A 16,272-nucleotide genomic window follows, 5' to 3' on the forward strand; every position below is an offset into this window, starting at 1 on the left:
AGATCCGTGAGGTTACGTTCCAGCAGCAGGACGCGTTCTCTCCATCGACCTTCTTCCGAGTTTGAAGCATGTTTTGTAGGGAACTTTGCTCTGAGATCAAGGAGGTAGGCTGGGGTGGTGTCAGTATATCCATGGACTCCAATCCAATGCATGAGACAGAAAAAATCGGCGCATACATGCGTAAGACTGTTCAGGGGGTTTGTGTTTTTGAACACAGAGAGCCTGCGAGGTTGTGGTCGGGTGTATTCAGAATTCATTAAGGTCGTGAATACACGAGTGCATCGTCTGGGAAGCTCACAATTGTTATTCGAATTCTTTCAGATGGTGTTATATCCTTAACCATACTGTGCGTAGGTGAGAAAGGATCAGGTATATCAGACGTAGTCTGTGGTTAAGTAACGTTAACCTTGGGAACGCGCGACGTCAACAACCAATATATCTAAAAGCGTGATTATTACCAGGATACACCCTAAGAAATAGTTTACTGTAAAGTTTCGACAGCAGAGGTAGCGCGACGAATGTACCAAAATACGATATACAAAGGGAAGACATACAAATAAGAACACCAGATATTGACATCACACTATCATCCCAATACGTGGACATTATTGGTATATCTGCTACGATAGTCTTGGAAAATGAGAACAGGGGTTGAATCTACTTGCCCTTGACGCCTCTATTGTTTAAAACCTCTGCTCGTAGAACCGGGGATTCATCAGCACCACGACGCGAGCGTTTTCCAGCCAACGGAGAATCCGGTAGACGGCTGTGGACGGGAGGTTTTATGCTCGATTGATTAACCCGTAATGGACTATCGTCTTGAGTAAAAGGATACAGCGTCAATGAATGTTCGTTGCCACCGCTGCCGCTCATCCGCGATGGAAGCAGCGCGCTTCCTATGTATTGAGAAAGTTGTGTAGACTTTGGAGGTGTATGGAATAATTCTGGAGCACGAGCAGACCACAGGCCAGTTTTGGGAGTGGAAAAGGGAGGGCCGAAATTTATTCCTCTTGATGGCGTCGATGTAGGGTCGTATGGAGATTCGTCGAGCTTGATATTGTCGAATGGACCTGGAGTTGTGTACACCCGAGCACTCTGGGAGGGAAACTGGGGCGTCACTGGTCCTTGCTTAGACGGCTCATCCCACGAAGATCCGGAAGAGAATCCAGCAGTGGCATTGTTATTCCGTGGCGGCGTCTTTGGAGGGCGGGATGGACCCCATGGAGTGGCGGGAGACATCTGAAAGCTACCTTGAAAAAAAGGAGGGTCATATGCAGGATTATGAGTGAGCTTTTCATCTGTTGGGACGAAGGTTGGTTCTCGAGGTGACGGCAACCCCATCACTTCAACGCATGGGGGACAAAACCAAGGGTCTTCTTCTCTCCCCAGTTCTTTTACGTTCCTAATGCCAATGCACTGTAGGTGATACCAAGTATGGCACTGATCACATTGCACTAACTCTTCCCCATCGTTGCGACCATTGCAGACACAGTCTATACCGTCCTCATTCATATCAGCGTTTCTTCCGTTGCGACGAGGCTTCTTATATGCAAGAGATCGGAGAGATCGTTTCGATAGAAGCGCAATTCTGGCGTCAGCTGGGTCACCCGACAGAAGAGCGGTTTGTAGGGATTTTCCAGTTCTCTGTGGCAATAAAAGACGACCATGTTCTCCATCTCCCAACACCTTATCAGGGTTCTCAGATCGATGGAAGCCGAAGGCATCATCTTCGACATCATCGTCATCAGAATCCCTATCCAAGAACTTCCCAATCCAATGAAGCCGCTCCTCCTGTTCGGCTTCGGTAAGATTAGTGCGCTGTTCTGCCCGTAGACGCCAAGGAAACTCTGAATCTGGCCAATTTGGTGCATCCGTGCTGTGATCGCCATCAATGTTCATGTCCATGGCGTTTGGAACTGAAGCAGATGTCGCATTTTTCTTTCTACGGCGAGTTCCCTTTCTTCTTGATGAGCTCGGGCTGGTCGATTCTTGGAAGTTTGCGATAGAGGTATCTAGTAGAACCCTCCCCCGCCCTTCTACATCAACAGGACGCAGCCTACTGGGACCACATGTCTGTGTAGAAGCAAGAAATGCTGCAAGTCTACTGCGCTTTTTGAGCTCCTTCTCACTGAGCTCAAGGCTAGCACCATTGGTCGCATCTTGATGAGCTTCCCCAGTCTCAGAAAAGGATGGATGTGGCCATTCTTCTGTCGGTCGCTACACACATGAAAGTCAGCATATTCGTGCATGGCAAACGGGAAAATATGACTCACAAATCGATCAAAACTGCCAAACATTAGGCTTTGCTCGAAACTTTCGTCTGAGGTTTCTTGGAATAATTTCAATCTTCTCCCTCTATTTGGACTCACGGTGACACCGATTCCTGGTAATGCGTGACCTCGCTCTTCCAAATCTACATCTTCTATTTCGTCGAATCCTGTATCTGGTGTGGCGCGCTTGGCACGTTTGAAATAGTCAGGCCGCCGCATTTCCGTTACTGGAGCAAGAATGACGTTGTCTTTTACTTCTACATTAATGCTCGATACACTCTCCCTCGAATTGGACGGGATAGGGGCAGTGAAGACATCGTGAACATGATCAAGAGAGAAAGATTGAGGAACAGTGTCGTAAATAGGCTGAGAAGCACCCTCGCTGGTGGTAAGATTGCTGGTCGAGGATAACGCACTCTGAGGATTAAAAGAAGGCTGAACGATCATCTTCGATGGAGGGTCGACCGTGTATCCGCCGTCAGAAATAGCTTGATGTGAGGGCGTGTCTTCACTGCTATGTCAGGATAAGGTAAGCTAGCAGTTATGATCAGTTCCAGCGTTAATCTAACACACTTTAAGGAAGGAGAATCTGAAGATCTGTATAGTATAATGGTTATATGAGGTTCAACGCAGGTTAACTGTAAGTTTTGATTCATACCTGTTAAGCAGGGCAGAATGTCCTTTCGTCCTCGCCAACAATGGACTAGGTGTCTTATGTTTCATATGATTTTGCAAGATTTAGTGCAAGCAAGCTCACCTAGAATCTGGTGTAACAACTTGTCTAGTGAATACGGAAGCACGAGGAATAAAGGAACCACTTCATAATCGAGCTCAAAACATTGAAATTTGAGAAAAATGGATGGGACATACTCATGATGTTGCAAAATTGCTGGGTCTAGTAACTTTAAATGCTCGGGCTGCATTCTAGTGGGGTATGAGCTGGATATGCAGACTACCATTTGCAAAACGACTTACTCGTGAGACATGGCAAACTGTAGACGAGGGATGGTATGGACATAAGAGCCCATACTATTCGGGCTGAGGAAAATAGTAAGTTAGGACCGTACCAGGGCGAAATAGAGAAAGATAGAAGGGGAGTGGAAAGAACGATGTCGATGTCATGATGGCTCTTGTGTCAGGTGCAATCAGACACAGCTATCTCTGATTACCACCAGTATTAGCGCACATTAACTTTACCGGTATTCCTCCGGAAGAATATGATAATAGAGCAAACGAGACTTGCCTTTGAGGAGTGGGAAGGTGTGAATATGGTAGAGAAAGAAATACTGAAGTGTCTCGATTAGAACGTGGAGTGGAACTGCAGTGAGAAGGTTCAGCGGGTACTGTGATACTGATAAGCGATAATTGAACAGACCTAGTTTCACTTTGCATGCTCGGTACGCTTCTACTCTTTTCGACAGGGCTACTGAAAGTAGCAATGTTGTCCTGGCTGTGCATGTCAGCATCTCGCTCATAATCTACCGAGGTAGCACTGTTATCGAAATGTGTCTGCGCTGATGAGGCTTTGTCTAAGGATCCAGAGATAAAATTGTCGCCCCTGGTCGATGTTGTTCCTTTTGGTTCTGGTTTGGACATGATCGTACCAGCCTGATTTTAAATAGTCGACAGGATGTCCTGGCTCGAGTTTTCCAAGTGGGCCAGGTGTATCTTGGCAAGGTGAGAATACGAGAGTGAAACAAAGCTAACCAGATTTTTCGCCACTGCTGTCTCAGAGTAAGGAACTTAGAATGAAGTTTCAGAGGATAAGCATTTTACTTGCCGTTCTCAGGAGGCATATGATTACATAAGCGGGCGCCCACTATCGGCACTAGTCTGACTCGGATCAAGTTCTACAGTCAGTTGACTGCCACCAAGTACACCAGGGGGGGCAGTTATACAAAAAAAAAATAGCGATTTTATAATTTTATTTATGTCGGTGCGAGCTCTCGAATTTTACAGTGGAATAGGTGCGTAGTACACCTTTCAAAGCTCACCATACGACTAACATAACAAATAGGTGGTCTACATTTGGCTCTCAGTCGCAGTCTTAGATCAGGTTCGGTCATCCAAGCATTTGATTGGGATCAGACAGCCTGCAAGGTCTATGCAGAGAATTACGGCTTTAAGCTAATATCTAAGGTCGCTGTTACCCATTTTACCGAAAGAAATCGTCGACAAATATCTACAATCTACTAAAATACCACATTACTGCTCTTTAGGTGGACATCTCATCTCTTTCGGCTCTTGACCTGGCCTCCTATCGCGCAGATATCTGGTTGTTATCTCCATCCTGCCAACCCTATACCGTGTTGAATCCATCCCGTAAAGGCGCCTCAGATCCCCGAGCTGCATCATTCCTCCATCTCATTGAGGATGTACTTCCCGAGCTCGCACGTCAATACAGCCGCCCCCGTTATATCCTCATTGAGAATGTTGCAGGCTTTGAGGTACCAGTAACTTATTATTGGTCTATATTACACCATAGCCTAAATAGCTTTGCGAAAGATGTCTTCTACCAGACAGACCCTGTTGTCTACATTGAAGGAAATCGGATATTTCGTCGTGGAGCTGCTGCTGACGCCTCTGCAATTTGGCATCCCGAATTCTCGACTTCGATACTATCTTTTAGCCAGACTAATACCTTTCGAGTCTGTCTCTCTCCAGGATTCCGATTGTGGTGATATTTGGAGACACATACCAGGTCAAGGTTGTGATTGGACGGATCCTAGGTCAATTAACACAGCAGGGGATGATTTTCCGGTACAAGAGCTTAGAGAGTACTTGGATGCCGAGAACGACGTGAATATTCACAGCTATAAGGTGACTGACAGAGTTTTACAGAAATGGGGGCATTTATTCGATATAGTCCTACCGTCCTCAAGAAGAACTTGCTGTTTCACCAGAGGTAGATCAAGTTTTAGTCGAGCAGCGGAATCAACGACCTCAAGTCTTATTACAGGTTATACCCGGCTTGTCGAACGAAGTGGCTCGATCCTACAAGCAAACGATGATCTAAATGTTAGCCAATAATTATTCTGAAGATTTTGCTTTTTCTAACGTCTATAACCAGACAACTGCCGTATTTGATGAATTTCGGTTGAAACACTCGCAGGGGATTGAAGGAGCTGTTCGCATACTGGATCAATTGGGCCTTCGGTACTTCACACCTGATGAACTATTACGCCTTTTCCATTTTGAGTCACGTCATTACCCTTCAAATTCACTCATTTGGCCCGATAATATAACGCTGAAAACAAAGTACAAGTTAATTGGTAATAGCGTGAATGTTGAGGTTTGCGGTTTTCACCGAATGTATGGTTACCGTCGAAAGCTAACCACCAATTATCTTCGTTCAGGTTGTGACGCGTCTCATCGACTACCTCCTTGAAAAATAAGAGCTTAAATATCCTACCAACTCCACCGTAAACAGTACGCTGGGTAGCTTCGCAAATATGTCTCAAGGTACGGTTTATCATTGGTGTACAGAAGATCTACACGCTTCGGACTAGGTCTAGCATACTACTTCTGTTTGTTTTAAACCTCTATTGACGGTGATCGAAGGTTTCAATTGTTTCTGTAGTATGGATGGCGCGATTCTCCCACAACAGGTAAAACCTTTATCATATTTTGAAGGGAGCTGCACTGGTAAGTGGACGGTTGAAGTACAACAAGCAAGTATCGGCTAACTAAGTATCCGAAAACCGGTCCTAGTCTCCCACATCCGAGCCAGCGGAGTGCTGGATAGCGATCATTTACTATTGACGCTAACGATACGCCCAGTAAGGTTTAGTCATTCGAGTCAACATGAAGGTAAAAGGACAGAGATCTTTTATCATTGGGTGCGGTTGTACCGCTTTCATTAAGGCAAGAATCATTTATAACTCGTTACAAATGAGCGGCATGATGATTCTCAATTTACAGCCCAGAGGACTAAGAACTACAGAAGACGTAAGTTCATCTTGATAGGTATAAGAGCTTTTAATGAAATACGGGTAAAGATGGGCCTCGAAGCGGGAACAAAGGCACTTCTTGATGCTGGTGAGTACCAAGCATATAACTTGCTTAGATCTGAGGGTCATGCTCTCGGACCTGTTAGGCCTCACATACGATGCTATTGAGACTGCGTTCGTTGGATTTTGCTACGGAGATTCAACGAGCGGCCAGGTTTGCTTCCTCCCACTCATGGAACAATCCAAATTCTGATTTGGCCTAGAGGGCACTGTACAATCTTGGTATGACGGGTATCCCAATAACCAATGTGAACAATAATTGCTCTACCGGAAGTACGGCATTATATCAGGCTAATAACCTAGTAAAATCTGGTCTGGTGGATTGTGCTTTGGCTCTAGGATTTGAACGCATGTCACCTGGGAGTCTTGGCACAAATTTCCCAGATAGGCCCTCGCCTATAGCGCTTTTTAATGAGAGGACAAAAGAACTCGAGGCCTCAATGACTGCTGGATCCAACTTTGGACCAGGAGCTCCGAGGATGTTCGCGAACGCTGGGCAAGAGTACTTTGAAAAGTACGGGGGAAGTATAGAGCATCTCGCCTCGATAGGTCAGTGAATCATTTTTCGATCAGATTATTTTCGTTGACCGCGTTATATCATCAGCATCAAAGAATCACAAACACTCCGTGAATAACCCTTACTCTCAATTCCGAAATGGGTGGACCAAGGAACAAGTTCTCCAGGCTCCCAAAATAAACAATCAGCTCACGAAGTTTATGTGTAGCCCGACCTCTGTGAGCCCTTTTTTCCTTGTCATCTATATCATCTTTACAATATATGTGCAAGGATGGAGCAGCTTGTTGCATTGTAGCATCTGAAGATTTCGTACATGCTCACGGGCTCGAAAACCAAGCAATCGAGATTGTAGCTCAAGCATTGGAAACCGACCAGCCATTAGCATTTGACGGGCGCAGCGCCATGGAAGTGGTTGGATATGGGATGACGAAGAGGTGTGCAGACAAGGTTTTTGAACAGGCTGGTTTCCGTGAAGGCGAGGGGAGAGACCAGGTAGGCGTAATCGAACTCCACGACTGTTTTGCTTCAAACGAGGTGAGCACCGATAATATTAACTTATCTTGTTGGCCTAACCACCAAAAGCTCATTACATATGCCGCTTTGGGAATTTGTATGCCCGATGAAGCCCATAAGCTAGTAGAAAGGGGTGATAACACGGTAAGAGATGTCTTTTCGATATTATGTATTATGCTGAGCAGTTCGCCACTCAGTATGGCGGGAAGTATGTGGTGAATCCGAGCGGCGGTCTTGAAGCCAAGGGCCACCCCCTCGGCGCAACTGGGTTAGGCATGCATTTCTATATCACTAGTATGTCAATTTGATTTCCACTCAGGTATTTTTATTGAATCATCTCACCATTAGTGCAGCTACGGGATTGTAAGTTCAACACGAGATTTTGTTACTTACTGATGTCACAACTACCAACTATAACAGGGGCTGGTCCGATGCAGGCGCCAGCATTATTCGAAGGCGCAGATAAACGTGGAAAGTATGGTCTGATCCATAACATTGGCATCGGAGGAGCTGCGGTCATTAGTCTTCTTCGCCGCCCCGAGTTCTATAAGCCTGGCGGTGAAGATGGGCGAATCAGGTATAGTGTTTGTGCAGATCATTTTCTCGGAGGCTCATGTCATGGCAGACTGGGATATAATCACGCATATGAATGTCGATCAGTCACTCACGCTGACGTCTACAAGGTGAAATCCAAAAAGTCGTCAGCTTACGTACTCGAACACGCTAAGCTGTAGAGTCTACATGGAATGATGAGCTGGATACTTATTGGAAGCAATATTTTCTGACGATCGTGGACGTATTTTATGCTGTCATTGTTTTCCATTCTTGTCGCATGTACGATATTAGTTGAATTACGAATAAGTAATGTACCATAGCTTTGAAGTAGCTGCAGTATCTTTCGTCGATTGGTCTGCTTAAGCTTAAGCTTAAGGAAACTACGTATACGTTTGTAGTGGGTCTCAGCTGAACTCAAACACGTGATGCAATTTTATCATTTACATTGACTTGGATTCTCAATTTCTTTCACATTCACGAGTCTATTGACTGTTATTCACATTCTGTCAGTTTCTTGTTGCAATCTTGCCGCTCGCGTTTGGTGGTTTATTTCCTTCTAATTTTCCTACAGTGAGTTTTTGAAAATGCGGCAACTTGTCTCGTACGACGATATCTCCCTACCACAAGCAGCAGGTCAAAGCACAGCACCAGAACATTCCGGGCAGCCTCCTCAGAAGAAACGCAAGAAATCAAACCAAAGGTCACGGCGTAATCAGCAAGTCAGGCACTGGGATGACCCAGATCGTTCAGGAGACAAAACCATCTCGGAGGAGGGAGCTGCAGATATTGATGAGGATGGAGAAGACGAAAGCCGCGAGCTCACTCACGATGAAGTCTGGGATGACTCTGCATTGATAGATGCGTGGAATTCCGCAACTGCAGAGTACGAGGTATGTACGAGCTATTTCACCGCCGTAATTGACTTATTCATTGTAGTTCACAAGGAATATCATGGTCCTACTAAGGACTGGAAAAACCAGTCCGTCAAGAAATCACCTCTGTAAGTACAGCCCCTCTCTAATTTTCCTCCCACCGTCAACTCATGTACGTTGAGATGGTTCAACGTTCCTATAACAAGGTCGTCCCATAACGCTGCCTCAGCAGTCGATATATCTCAGGATGACCTCTCAATGGAGGACGATTCTAAACCAATTGATTTCGAATCGTTTGTGCCCACTCATGATCCGTCTTTAGCTCTTCCAGAACTACCCGATCCACCACCTGTATCAGAACCAAATTACTTGATGTCAAGCACGTATAATCCTTTAGAGGTTGACCAAGATGAGGCTTTCAGTCGTGCTTTGAATGCAATGTATTGGGGTGGATATTGGACAGCGGTGTACCATGTAAGTAATCAAAGAGCAGATTTGATTCAATTCTCATCCGTCTTGCGCAGTGCCAGAAACGGTCTCGCCAGGGGCAAAACATAGCGAATACAAACGATGAGCAGAATCACGTTGAAGATGAAGATTCAGGTTTGGAGCCTGAAGATGATGTTAATCTTGTGCCAACACAACGTTGATGATCTCTTCCCGAGTCGCCCTGCGTACGTCGAGAGTGTGTGAAATATGTAGTACATATGGTCAATTTTAGCTCGGTAGACGAGGGTAGCTCCGCATGCAGCACTAGGTATACTATGAAAAGTAATCACAGAGCAATCTCGATATCTAATCTTGCCAAATATGAATAGATGTCTGGCGATATGTGTTGGTATCGTGCCAGTCGTTGTTTTGCAAGCGCCCGCGACCTCTCAGCTTGTTGATCCTTTTCACGTTCCTGTCACGTACGCAATTGCAGTCTAATGCGTCTGCGGGTGCTGCTCAATCCTTCTGCTGGTCTACAAGACCTATCCTTCTCGCGCATCTGTGTGAACATTGTCGCTATTATTGCTCGAGTCTTGTTTGCGTATTCAAGGGCTTGCTGTGCGCTCGTTCTCGGTCTCCAATGCCTCGGATATCTGTAGATGAAGCCATTCAAAATCATTTGCACGAAGGATCTGAGCTGCAACGAAAGACATGTGCGGCAGAAGGTCTCCCTCACGACGTGGAGTTTCCAAGTTGAGTGGTCACTAAACAAAAATGTGCTATTATTCGTGCAGGGTAAGATCAATTTAGAATCGGTGCAGTTACATCACCGACTCGTGCTGTAGTAGAAGCTCGACAACGCTGGTGTGGCCATTATAGGCTGCCCACAAGAGTGCTGTCCAACCTCCTACAGTTTTCAAGTTGACATTCACATTCCCTGGCCAGTAAGAGTTAAACGATGCTGGTGTGGCCATCCCACGCCGCTCAAGGGAGTGCTGACCAGTCATCTCCACTTGCCGAGCTGACGTCCACATCATCCCTTGCCAGCAAGAGTTCAACGATGCTCGTGTGACTTTTTGAGGCTGCTCGGGGAGAGTGCTGACCATGCCTTCCTTTTGCATCAGCGGTTGATGGCGATGACATCGTTTGGATGCAGACCCTGGTCAGTTCTGCGTGTAAGTTTGGGAAGGGCCATTTCGTATATCTGTCAAAATATTGCGGCGCAGTGTAATCTGAAAGTGATGAGTGGAGATACTTCAACTATAAGTCAGACTCACGGATCAAGCGGAACTCATCCTTCTCGTTAACCGTAACTATACCGGCACATACACCCACAATAATCGTTTGATCATTCAAATCGTCATCAGTAACTTCCATTACAATGAAGTACCCTACTCGAATATTAGCAGCATTCTGAAGCTCGGTCTGACAAGGAACTCACACGGGCCACCATGACTTCAAAACTTTGCTGGACATATTTGCGGTGTAAAAAGTATGACCTTATCATTTTTCCAGGATTCCGCAAGTTCTTCAGTTCGTCAACATTTTGCTTAGAACCAGCCAGTCTGGTTGGAAGTTGCTGTAAGAATACTGAGTAAGAGGCGCTTGAAACCGTAGTTACTATGAGGGATTCAAGCTGAAAGTACTGCAAGCTAGTTAGATTTTCGTTGGTAGAGTTTGCCATCCTGAAGTCTGAAAGGGAGGTAATTCGAAGATAAGTATTACGTTTGAGATCTGAATGTGAAAAGCCGACCTGTCTTAGACAGCAAGTAATGATCACTGCTATCCACGAGTGCAGTGAGTAGTTTATATGTACATATTCTACAGGAAAAAGCCTGTCACCTGTCAGACACACATGCCAATCAAGTCCTTTTGTGTCACAATAGTCAAGTAATAATCACTGCGGCCAGGGCATCACGATAACCGGATTGACTCAGACAGGTCTGAATCTTGACTTAATGCAAGATCAACCTTTACTACTGTGGGTCCGTGTTTATGATTATCTGATCCATTGAATGGAACTAGATGCACTTTTGATGCTTACCCGTCACTTTTGGTGTTTGGTTCGTCTCCACCGGACGGTCCTGGTGGTCTTAGTCCAGGCGAATCGTGGTGGTGCAAGCATTATCGATGGTTGAAGGACAATGGGTATCTGCTTTGTGGTTGATATGCCCCAGATTGGCGTCCTTCATGGCATGGCACCAAGAAGATATGGTTGGAGTGTGAAGATAGCCGAAGTCCCATCGCATGTGGTAGTGATCTTGTGTGTCGCTTCAACTAACATTGGGACAATTTGCAGGTAAGCCATGTATTAGATGCTACTTGCCTATCCGATGGAGCATTCGTAAGCCTGAAGTTGCTGAACAAGTCACAATACCCCTACAAGATCGAAATAGGGCAGCTCTTTTCGACAGAACCACTTGTATCTGACCTTGCCAACCATTGCGCACCGATAGACGACGTGCTTAGTGTACCGGATGATCAGTATCAGGCCGTTGTCGTCATGCCATTGTTACGGTCTTTCGACGATCCACAGTTCGATACCTATGGCGAAGTAATCGATTTTTTCCGCCAAATTTTCGTTGCAAGTTCGTGAATCACTTGAAAGACATATCCAAACCAGTCTTGTTTACTAGGGCCTACAATCTATGCAATAATGTCGCTCATCGGTACGCATCTCTCATCCGCTCATTACAGTCCATTACTGGATTGTTAGCAGTGACTGTATGGGTCTGAATATTATGATGGATGCAACGTCTCTATTCATTGACCCGTACCACCCTCAAGATCTTGAAATGAAACGTGACTACACAGGCCGGGCTAGATATTACACTCGTACTCAACACACGCCGAAATACTTATTTATCGATTTTGGTTTATCGCGCCGCTATGGTTCCAATGATGTTGCGCCTCTAGAAGATGCCATACATGGGGGTGACAAAACCGTTCCCGAGTTCCAGAAGTCAAGCTAACCTTGTAATCCATTTCCAACGGATATATATTATCTAGGCAACATGATCAGGAATTCATTCTTGCTTGTGAGTATCATTTTTTTTTTTTGTGATTCCCAAAAGAGAGCTGTCACGCATTGTTCATTGTTCTTTTTTTTTTTCTCCCCTTATCAAGGCAAAAGACGGCTTTGACTTTATGGAACCGCTGGTGAAATACATGGTGCAAGATGACCCTGAGAAACGGCCTAACATGAATGAAGTCATGGCCCATTTCGAGGAGATCGTCAAGCAGCTCAGCAGCTGGAAGCTGCGGTCACGCGTAGTTGATCCGCATGATGACAGTATTATGGGCTCTTATCATTGTGTCACCCATGGGGCTCGTCGGATCGGATTTGTTATCAGAAGGGTGTCACCAATACCAACACCTTGACACTATTGTAGTTTTAGGGACATCGTTTTAAACACCTATTAGTGTTGGTTAATATATTATGGTGAATTCGTCATCTATCTTCATCTAATTCACGCCAGTCTTGATAATCATTCCAAGGAAGAGAAGTAGAAACTCGAAACACACACAAGTCCACCAACCGTATGAAAATGATACGTTGCGGCCCAAATAGTATTATTGTTACGGCGAGTCAATTATTGACCGTCGGATCTATGTTTTCGACACAGTAAAACTGAATGTCATGAAATTAGTCAACTAGTCCGGTGAAGGTGGGCTTTCGTGGGGGATACTGGGGGAATGGGACTCTGATCGGTAGTGGGAACCGTCTAAAAATGAGAGCAGTGATTATTGAGGGAAGGTAAAGTCAGCCATATAAGAGAAGTACATTGCTTTTTAATCAGTGGTATTGAACATAATAAAGGTAGTGCAATATCTCTCCTATATATTGTCTGATGACCAACAATCGTCATGCCTATTGATGGTGTTCTATTCCAAGCTCTGTGCGTCCGCTTAAGGCGGTTTTCTCTTTCATCCATAGAGCTAAACCCCGAGCCCGCTGTATACTCTTCAAAAGAGTTTTACGACGGACGCAATCTCGAGAGAGCAAGCAAGCATCAGTGTTGTCAATCCATTGTCGTCTTCCAAACCAACACGAACGTCATTGCGCGCAAGAAGAAGGCTCACAGTAGCCTCCCGCGAGCTTGCAGAGTTGTAGTTGACATCATATTCTCCATCAACACCCAAGACTGCGCAGTGCAGTGGTGTCTGTCCCTTCACGTTCTTCAAATTTGGTGCGATATTGCAATGCAAGAGAAGCAAGGAGGCTACATTCTGATGTCCATAACGCACTGCATAATGCAGTGGTGAGTCTCCATACTTGTCTTGCAGGTTCACGTCAATATCTTCTGTAGAGAGAAGAGGCACGCATCCATTTTTCGCCGCTTTGAACTGCAATTTCCCATACCAGGCTGCAAATGAGAGCGGTGTTCGGCCCTCCTCATTTTTGGAATCGGCCTCCACATCATCTCTTGCCAGCAACAATCTGGCGATCTCCACCTGTCCATACCAGCCTGCGTAGGAGAATGGTGTCATGCGCACTGTCCTGTGAAATATACGTCATAGCCTCCATCGAGTAGTAGCCCTACCACCTCTACATGATTCATTCTTGTTGCGATGTGCAGAGCTGTTCCACCTGTACGACCTCGTTGGTCTACAATAGCTCCGTTTTGTAGTTCACATTCAATGGTTCGAGCTAAGCCCCCAAAAGGCGCATATATGCCTCACAGAGTCATGGGAGTCCATCGTATTCCCCAGTCTTTTAATGTTCTGTTCGCAATGAAGAAGACCATGTGTTGTTATCGCCTTGATTGTCTCCTCAACCAGACCACGCGCATGATTTCCCCAGTTGTCCGCAGCATACTCACTCGACTTCCCACCGAATGGCCAGTCATCAGAGCGATCAGCAGGTGGCGGTAGTGACAACGCTTCAAGGCAAATATTGGCAAGTTCAGAGGGAGGATTTGAGCATAGCCATCCCTTACATGTGGTGAAGAGTCCTGCGCAGTGTAGTCTCATGAAAGAGTGATGAGATGTAGCCGTCATTGGAACTGTGAACTGCTCACGAATTAGGCGATCCACAGAACGTTCTCTATCGACCTCAACTAAACCAATACAGGCCCCTAATATGGCGTTGATATCCACGAGGTCCTCGCTACTGATTCCTAGACCGCCACGGGAAAGCGTCGCAGCCTCTTGAAGCGCCTTATCGCCCAGTGGTCGGAGGGTGATACACATGATAGCCGTCAAAGCAAGTTCCCGGCATTTCCTGTCCAGTTTGTTGATCCGGATCATTGTTTGATCGTAGGCAGTGTTCACCTCCTCGGGCCGACTTTTGAGAGCATCCCGGACCTGTTTACAAGTGAACATGGCTTCCAACGACCCTACGTGCGGACGACATGGGAGAAACCTTATCCAATATTGAGATATAGCTTATTCAAGAACGATTCAAAGAAGCACTCACCTACCCTCTGTATGTTTCGTAACGCCTTCAACGATCTCTTCTCTTAAAGGGGGATCTGTAGCGATGAGCCTTTACGGTGTTGTTCCTGGTAGGATATGACCTTCGATATACGCCAGTATATCTTCTTGATGTGCACGAAGGTGCATATACAGGGCGTTACGAAGGGCATGCCCTATCGAGTTGATATCGCGTGAAGTCACCAGGAGATGACATTCAAGGGATTGGAGCCTGTCGAGCAGTCCATGACGGTTGGCGCCAAGTTCTGTAATGTCATCCAAAGCGTCGACAACAACGAAAGGTTGCAAAAATCGTTTGATTCCCGACATGAGTGTCTTGTGAACCTCTTCCAGAGTTGGACGGTAGCATCTTCCCCGAGGGAATTCATAACCACCAGCAACATCTTTGAAAAGTAGGAGACTATTAATGATCTTCAACAAGCTGTTCTAAAAGACTTGCAACAAGGTCGTAAAGTGTTGTTTGCTCTTTGTAGTTGCAATAAATGTAGGCCACAGCAAGCATCAGTGTTCTTGTGCTTTTTGGTGAGAGAATATGAGACCTAAAAGCAAACCGATTTTGATCAGAGTGAGTAGTTGGTGTTTGTTAAAACACTTGGGCGATAACGGTTTTTCCGGCACCGGCTGTCATGCATGTCATGATGAGAATCAGCTCCATAGAATATTGTGGTAATGTAGGATGAGCGCTCACGAATCCAAGGTTTTATAATGAATTCGTATCGCCTTTGATCCTGAAATTTTCATCATCAATCACCCAGTCTCCCGTTCCCGCTCGTCTACTTGCGCAAGATGTCACTTTGTGTCTGTCGGAAAATTGACCGGTTAGCCAGTTCCTTTGGCTCTTGACATGAAACGAGCAGATATGTGACTGGCAGTCCCGGCGAAGAACATGCGATAATGACTCGTACCATCATCTCTGCTGGAATGATTGATCACTGTATCGTCGCCATTTATTTGCCGGCCGTGAACGTCGCTGAACATGCCGTGGCGCGCATCGAGGGACGAAGCTCGGGTCCATCATACCCTGAGCGTCCACATCTCAATCGATCCTGTATAGGAAAGGATGTAGATTAGACGGCACTCGCGATGAGTGAGGAAGGAAGAGAAAGGACTGCGCCTTCTCGTATGAATACAAACGGCGGCCAGTCTAGAAGGAAGATACTCAACTGAGAATCATTCGATCGATGCAACCTAGAAGAATGACGTAATGGACAATTTAGACGCATTTAGACGACGCGTACATGACCCGATCACTGGCATTCTGCTCGAGCGTGTAGTTGAAGGGAATTGCCTAAAAAGGGCAAGTTTCTTCTTGCACCAACTCCCTCACCTCCACCCACCATGCCCTGGTCGTTCTCCCGCAGGAGACAACACGACGAAGACGACGTATGTTTTGTGTTCTGCGCTATTGCCCCAGCTAACAACATTTGCAGATACCGTCACCAGTCTCGTCCTCCTTCAGTCGCACTGTCCCATCCTCTCCTCGCTCCCCTCTCCGTTTTCACTTCACCAGGTCGTCTCCCCATCTACCACACCAAACAACAGACAACCCACCACCGCCCTCTGTCTCGTTCTTCAGCCACTTTTACTCGGACACCCGTCCTCCCTCACCCACGCCCTCCTCCTGCATCCACGCCACCAACCCAATCTTCGCCCCACCACCTGAGCCC

At 46.0% G+C, this 16,272-nt stretch overlaps 10 protein-coding genes across 10 annotated transcripts; 7 read left to right on the forward strand and 3 right to left on the reverse strand.

Annotated features, from left to right (window-relative positions):
* Positions 1–412: 412 nt before the first annotated feature.
* SERLADRAFT_479085 (uncharacterized protein) lies at positions 413–3,855 on the reverse strand (the record flags this gene model as incomplete). The annotated part of the gene is made up of 10 exons (XM_007323611.1): positions 413–899; positions 947–2,217; positions 2,274–2,784; positions 2,844–2,867; positions 2,929–2,973; positions 3,028–3,087; positions 3,141–3,194; positions 3,246–3,308; positions 3,514–3,588; positions 3,646–3,855. 10 exons carry the CDS (start codon positions 3,726–3,728, stop codon positions 812–814), a joined length of 2,274 nt encoding a protein of 757 aa, XP_007323673.1.
* Positions 3,856–4,200: 345 nt separating this feature from the next.
* On the forward strand, positions 4,201–5,852 carry SERLADRAFT_453499 (uncharacterized protein; the record flags this gene model as incomplete). The annotated part of the gene is made up of 7 exons (XM_007323612.1): positions 4,201–4,237; positions 4,288–4,409; positions 4,490–4,717; positions 4,776–5,175; positions 5,230–5,288; positions 5,341–5,562; positions 5,627–5,852. The coding sequence occupies 7 exons, from the start codon at positions 4,201–4,203 to the stop codon at positions 5,663–5,665; spliced, it is 1,107 nt and encodes a 368-aa protein (XP_007323674.1).
* Positions 5,853–6,074: 222 nt separating this feature from the next.
* On the forward strand, positions 6,075–8,124 carry SERLADRAFT_453500 (uncharacterized protein; the record flags this gene model as incomplete). The annotated part of the gene is made up of 12 exons (XM_007323613.1): positions 6,075–6,134; positions 6,192–6,218; positions 6,269–6,308; positions 6,367–6,434; positions 6,484–6,829; positions 6,885–7,015; positions 7,068–7,331; positions 7,380–7,454; positions 7,508–7,604; positions 7,659–7,673; positions 7,731–7,887; positions 7,936–8,124. The coding sequence occupies 12 exons, from the start codon at positions 6,075–6,077 to the stop codon at positions 8,042–8,044; spliced, it is 1,389 nt and encodes a 462-aa protein (XP_007323675.1).
* Positions 8,125–8,289: 165 nt separating this feature from the next.
* SERLADRAFT_479094 (uncharacterized protein) lies at positions 8,290–9,726 on the forward strand (the record flags this gene model as incomplete). The annotated part of the gene is made up of 6 exons (XM_007323614.1): positions 8,290–8,370; positions 8,437–8,755; positions 8,810–8,865; positions 8,920–9,211; positions 9,262–9,494; positions 9,556–9,726. The coding sequence occupies 4 exons, from the start codon at positions 8,450–8,452 to the stop codon at positions 9,385–9,387; spliced, it is 780 nt and encodes a 259-aa protein (XP_007323676.1).
* A 264-nt stretch (positions 9,727–9,990) lies between these two features.
* Positions 9,991–10,290, reverse strand: SERLADRAFT_374270 (uncharacterized protein; the record flags this gene model as incomplete). Its single annotated transcript, XM_007323615.1, has 1 exon — positions 9,991–10,290. One exon carries the CDS (start codon positions 10,288–10,290, stop codon positions 9,991–9,993), a length of 300 nt encoding a protein of 99 aa, XP_007323677.1.
* A 63-nt stretch (positions 10,291–10,353) lies between these two features.
* On the forward strand, positions 10,354–11,026 carry SERLADRAFT_402010 (uncharacterized protein; the record flags this gene model as incomplete). The annotated part of the gene is made up of 5 exons (XM_007323616.1): positions 10,354–10,401; positions 10,447–10,560; positions 10,611–10,734; positions 10,791–10,861; positions 10,923–11,026. Coding segments are annotated over 4 exons (279 nt in total).
* Positions 11,027–11,313: 287 nt separating this feature from the next.
* Positions 11,314–12,141, forward strand: SERLADRAFT_374273 (uncharacterized protein; the record flags this gene model as incomplete). The annotated part of the gene is made up of 3 exons (XM_007323617.1): positions 11,314–11,391; positions 11,469–11,761; positions 11,889–12,141. 3 exons carry the CDS (start codon positions 11,314–11,316, stop codon positions 12,139–12,141), a joined length of 624 nt encoding a protein of 207 aa, XP_007323679.1.
* A 777-nt stretch (positions 12,142–12,918) lies between these two features.
* Positions 12,919–14,267, reverse strand: SERLADRAFT_479100 (uncharacterized protein; the record flags this gene model as incomplete). Its single annotated transcript, XM_007323618.1, has 2 exons — positions 12,919–14,138; positions 14,191–14,267. The coding sequence occupies one exon, from the start codon at positions 13,658–13,660 to the stop codon at positions 13,136–13,138; it is 525 nt and encodes a 174-aa protein (XP_007323680.1).
* A 418-nt stretch (positions 14,268–14,685) lies between these two features.
* Positions 14,686–15,219, forward strand: SERLADRAFT_479102 (uncharacterized protein; the record flags this gene model as incomplete). Its single annotated transcript, XM_007323619.1, has 1 exon — positions 14,686–15,219. One exon carries the CDS (start codon positions 14,795–14,797, stop codon positions 14,999–15,001), a length of 207 nt encoding a protein of 68 aa, XP_007323681.1.
* A 41-nt stretch (positions 15,220–15,260) lies between these two features.
* SERLADRAFT_402015 (uncharacterized protein) lies at positions 15,261–15,735 on the forward strand (the record flags this gene model as incomplete). Its single annotated transcript, XM_007323620.1, has 1 exon — positions 15,261–15,735. A coding segment is annotated over one exon (172 nt), but the record flags the coding sequence as incomplete, so codon positions are not given.
* Between the last annotated feature and the right edge of the window lie 537 nt (positions 15,736–16,272).

This window comes from Serpula lacrymans (assembly GCF_000218685.1).
Source record: "Serpula lacrymans var. lacrymans S7.9 unplaced genomic scaffold SERLAscaffold_16, whole genome shotgun sequence".
NCBI lineage: Eukaryota > Fungi > Basidiomycota > Agaricomycetes > Boletales > Serpulaceae > Serpula > Serpula lacrymans.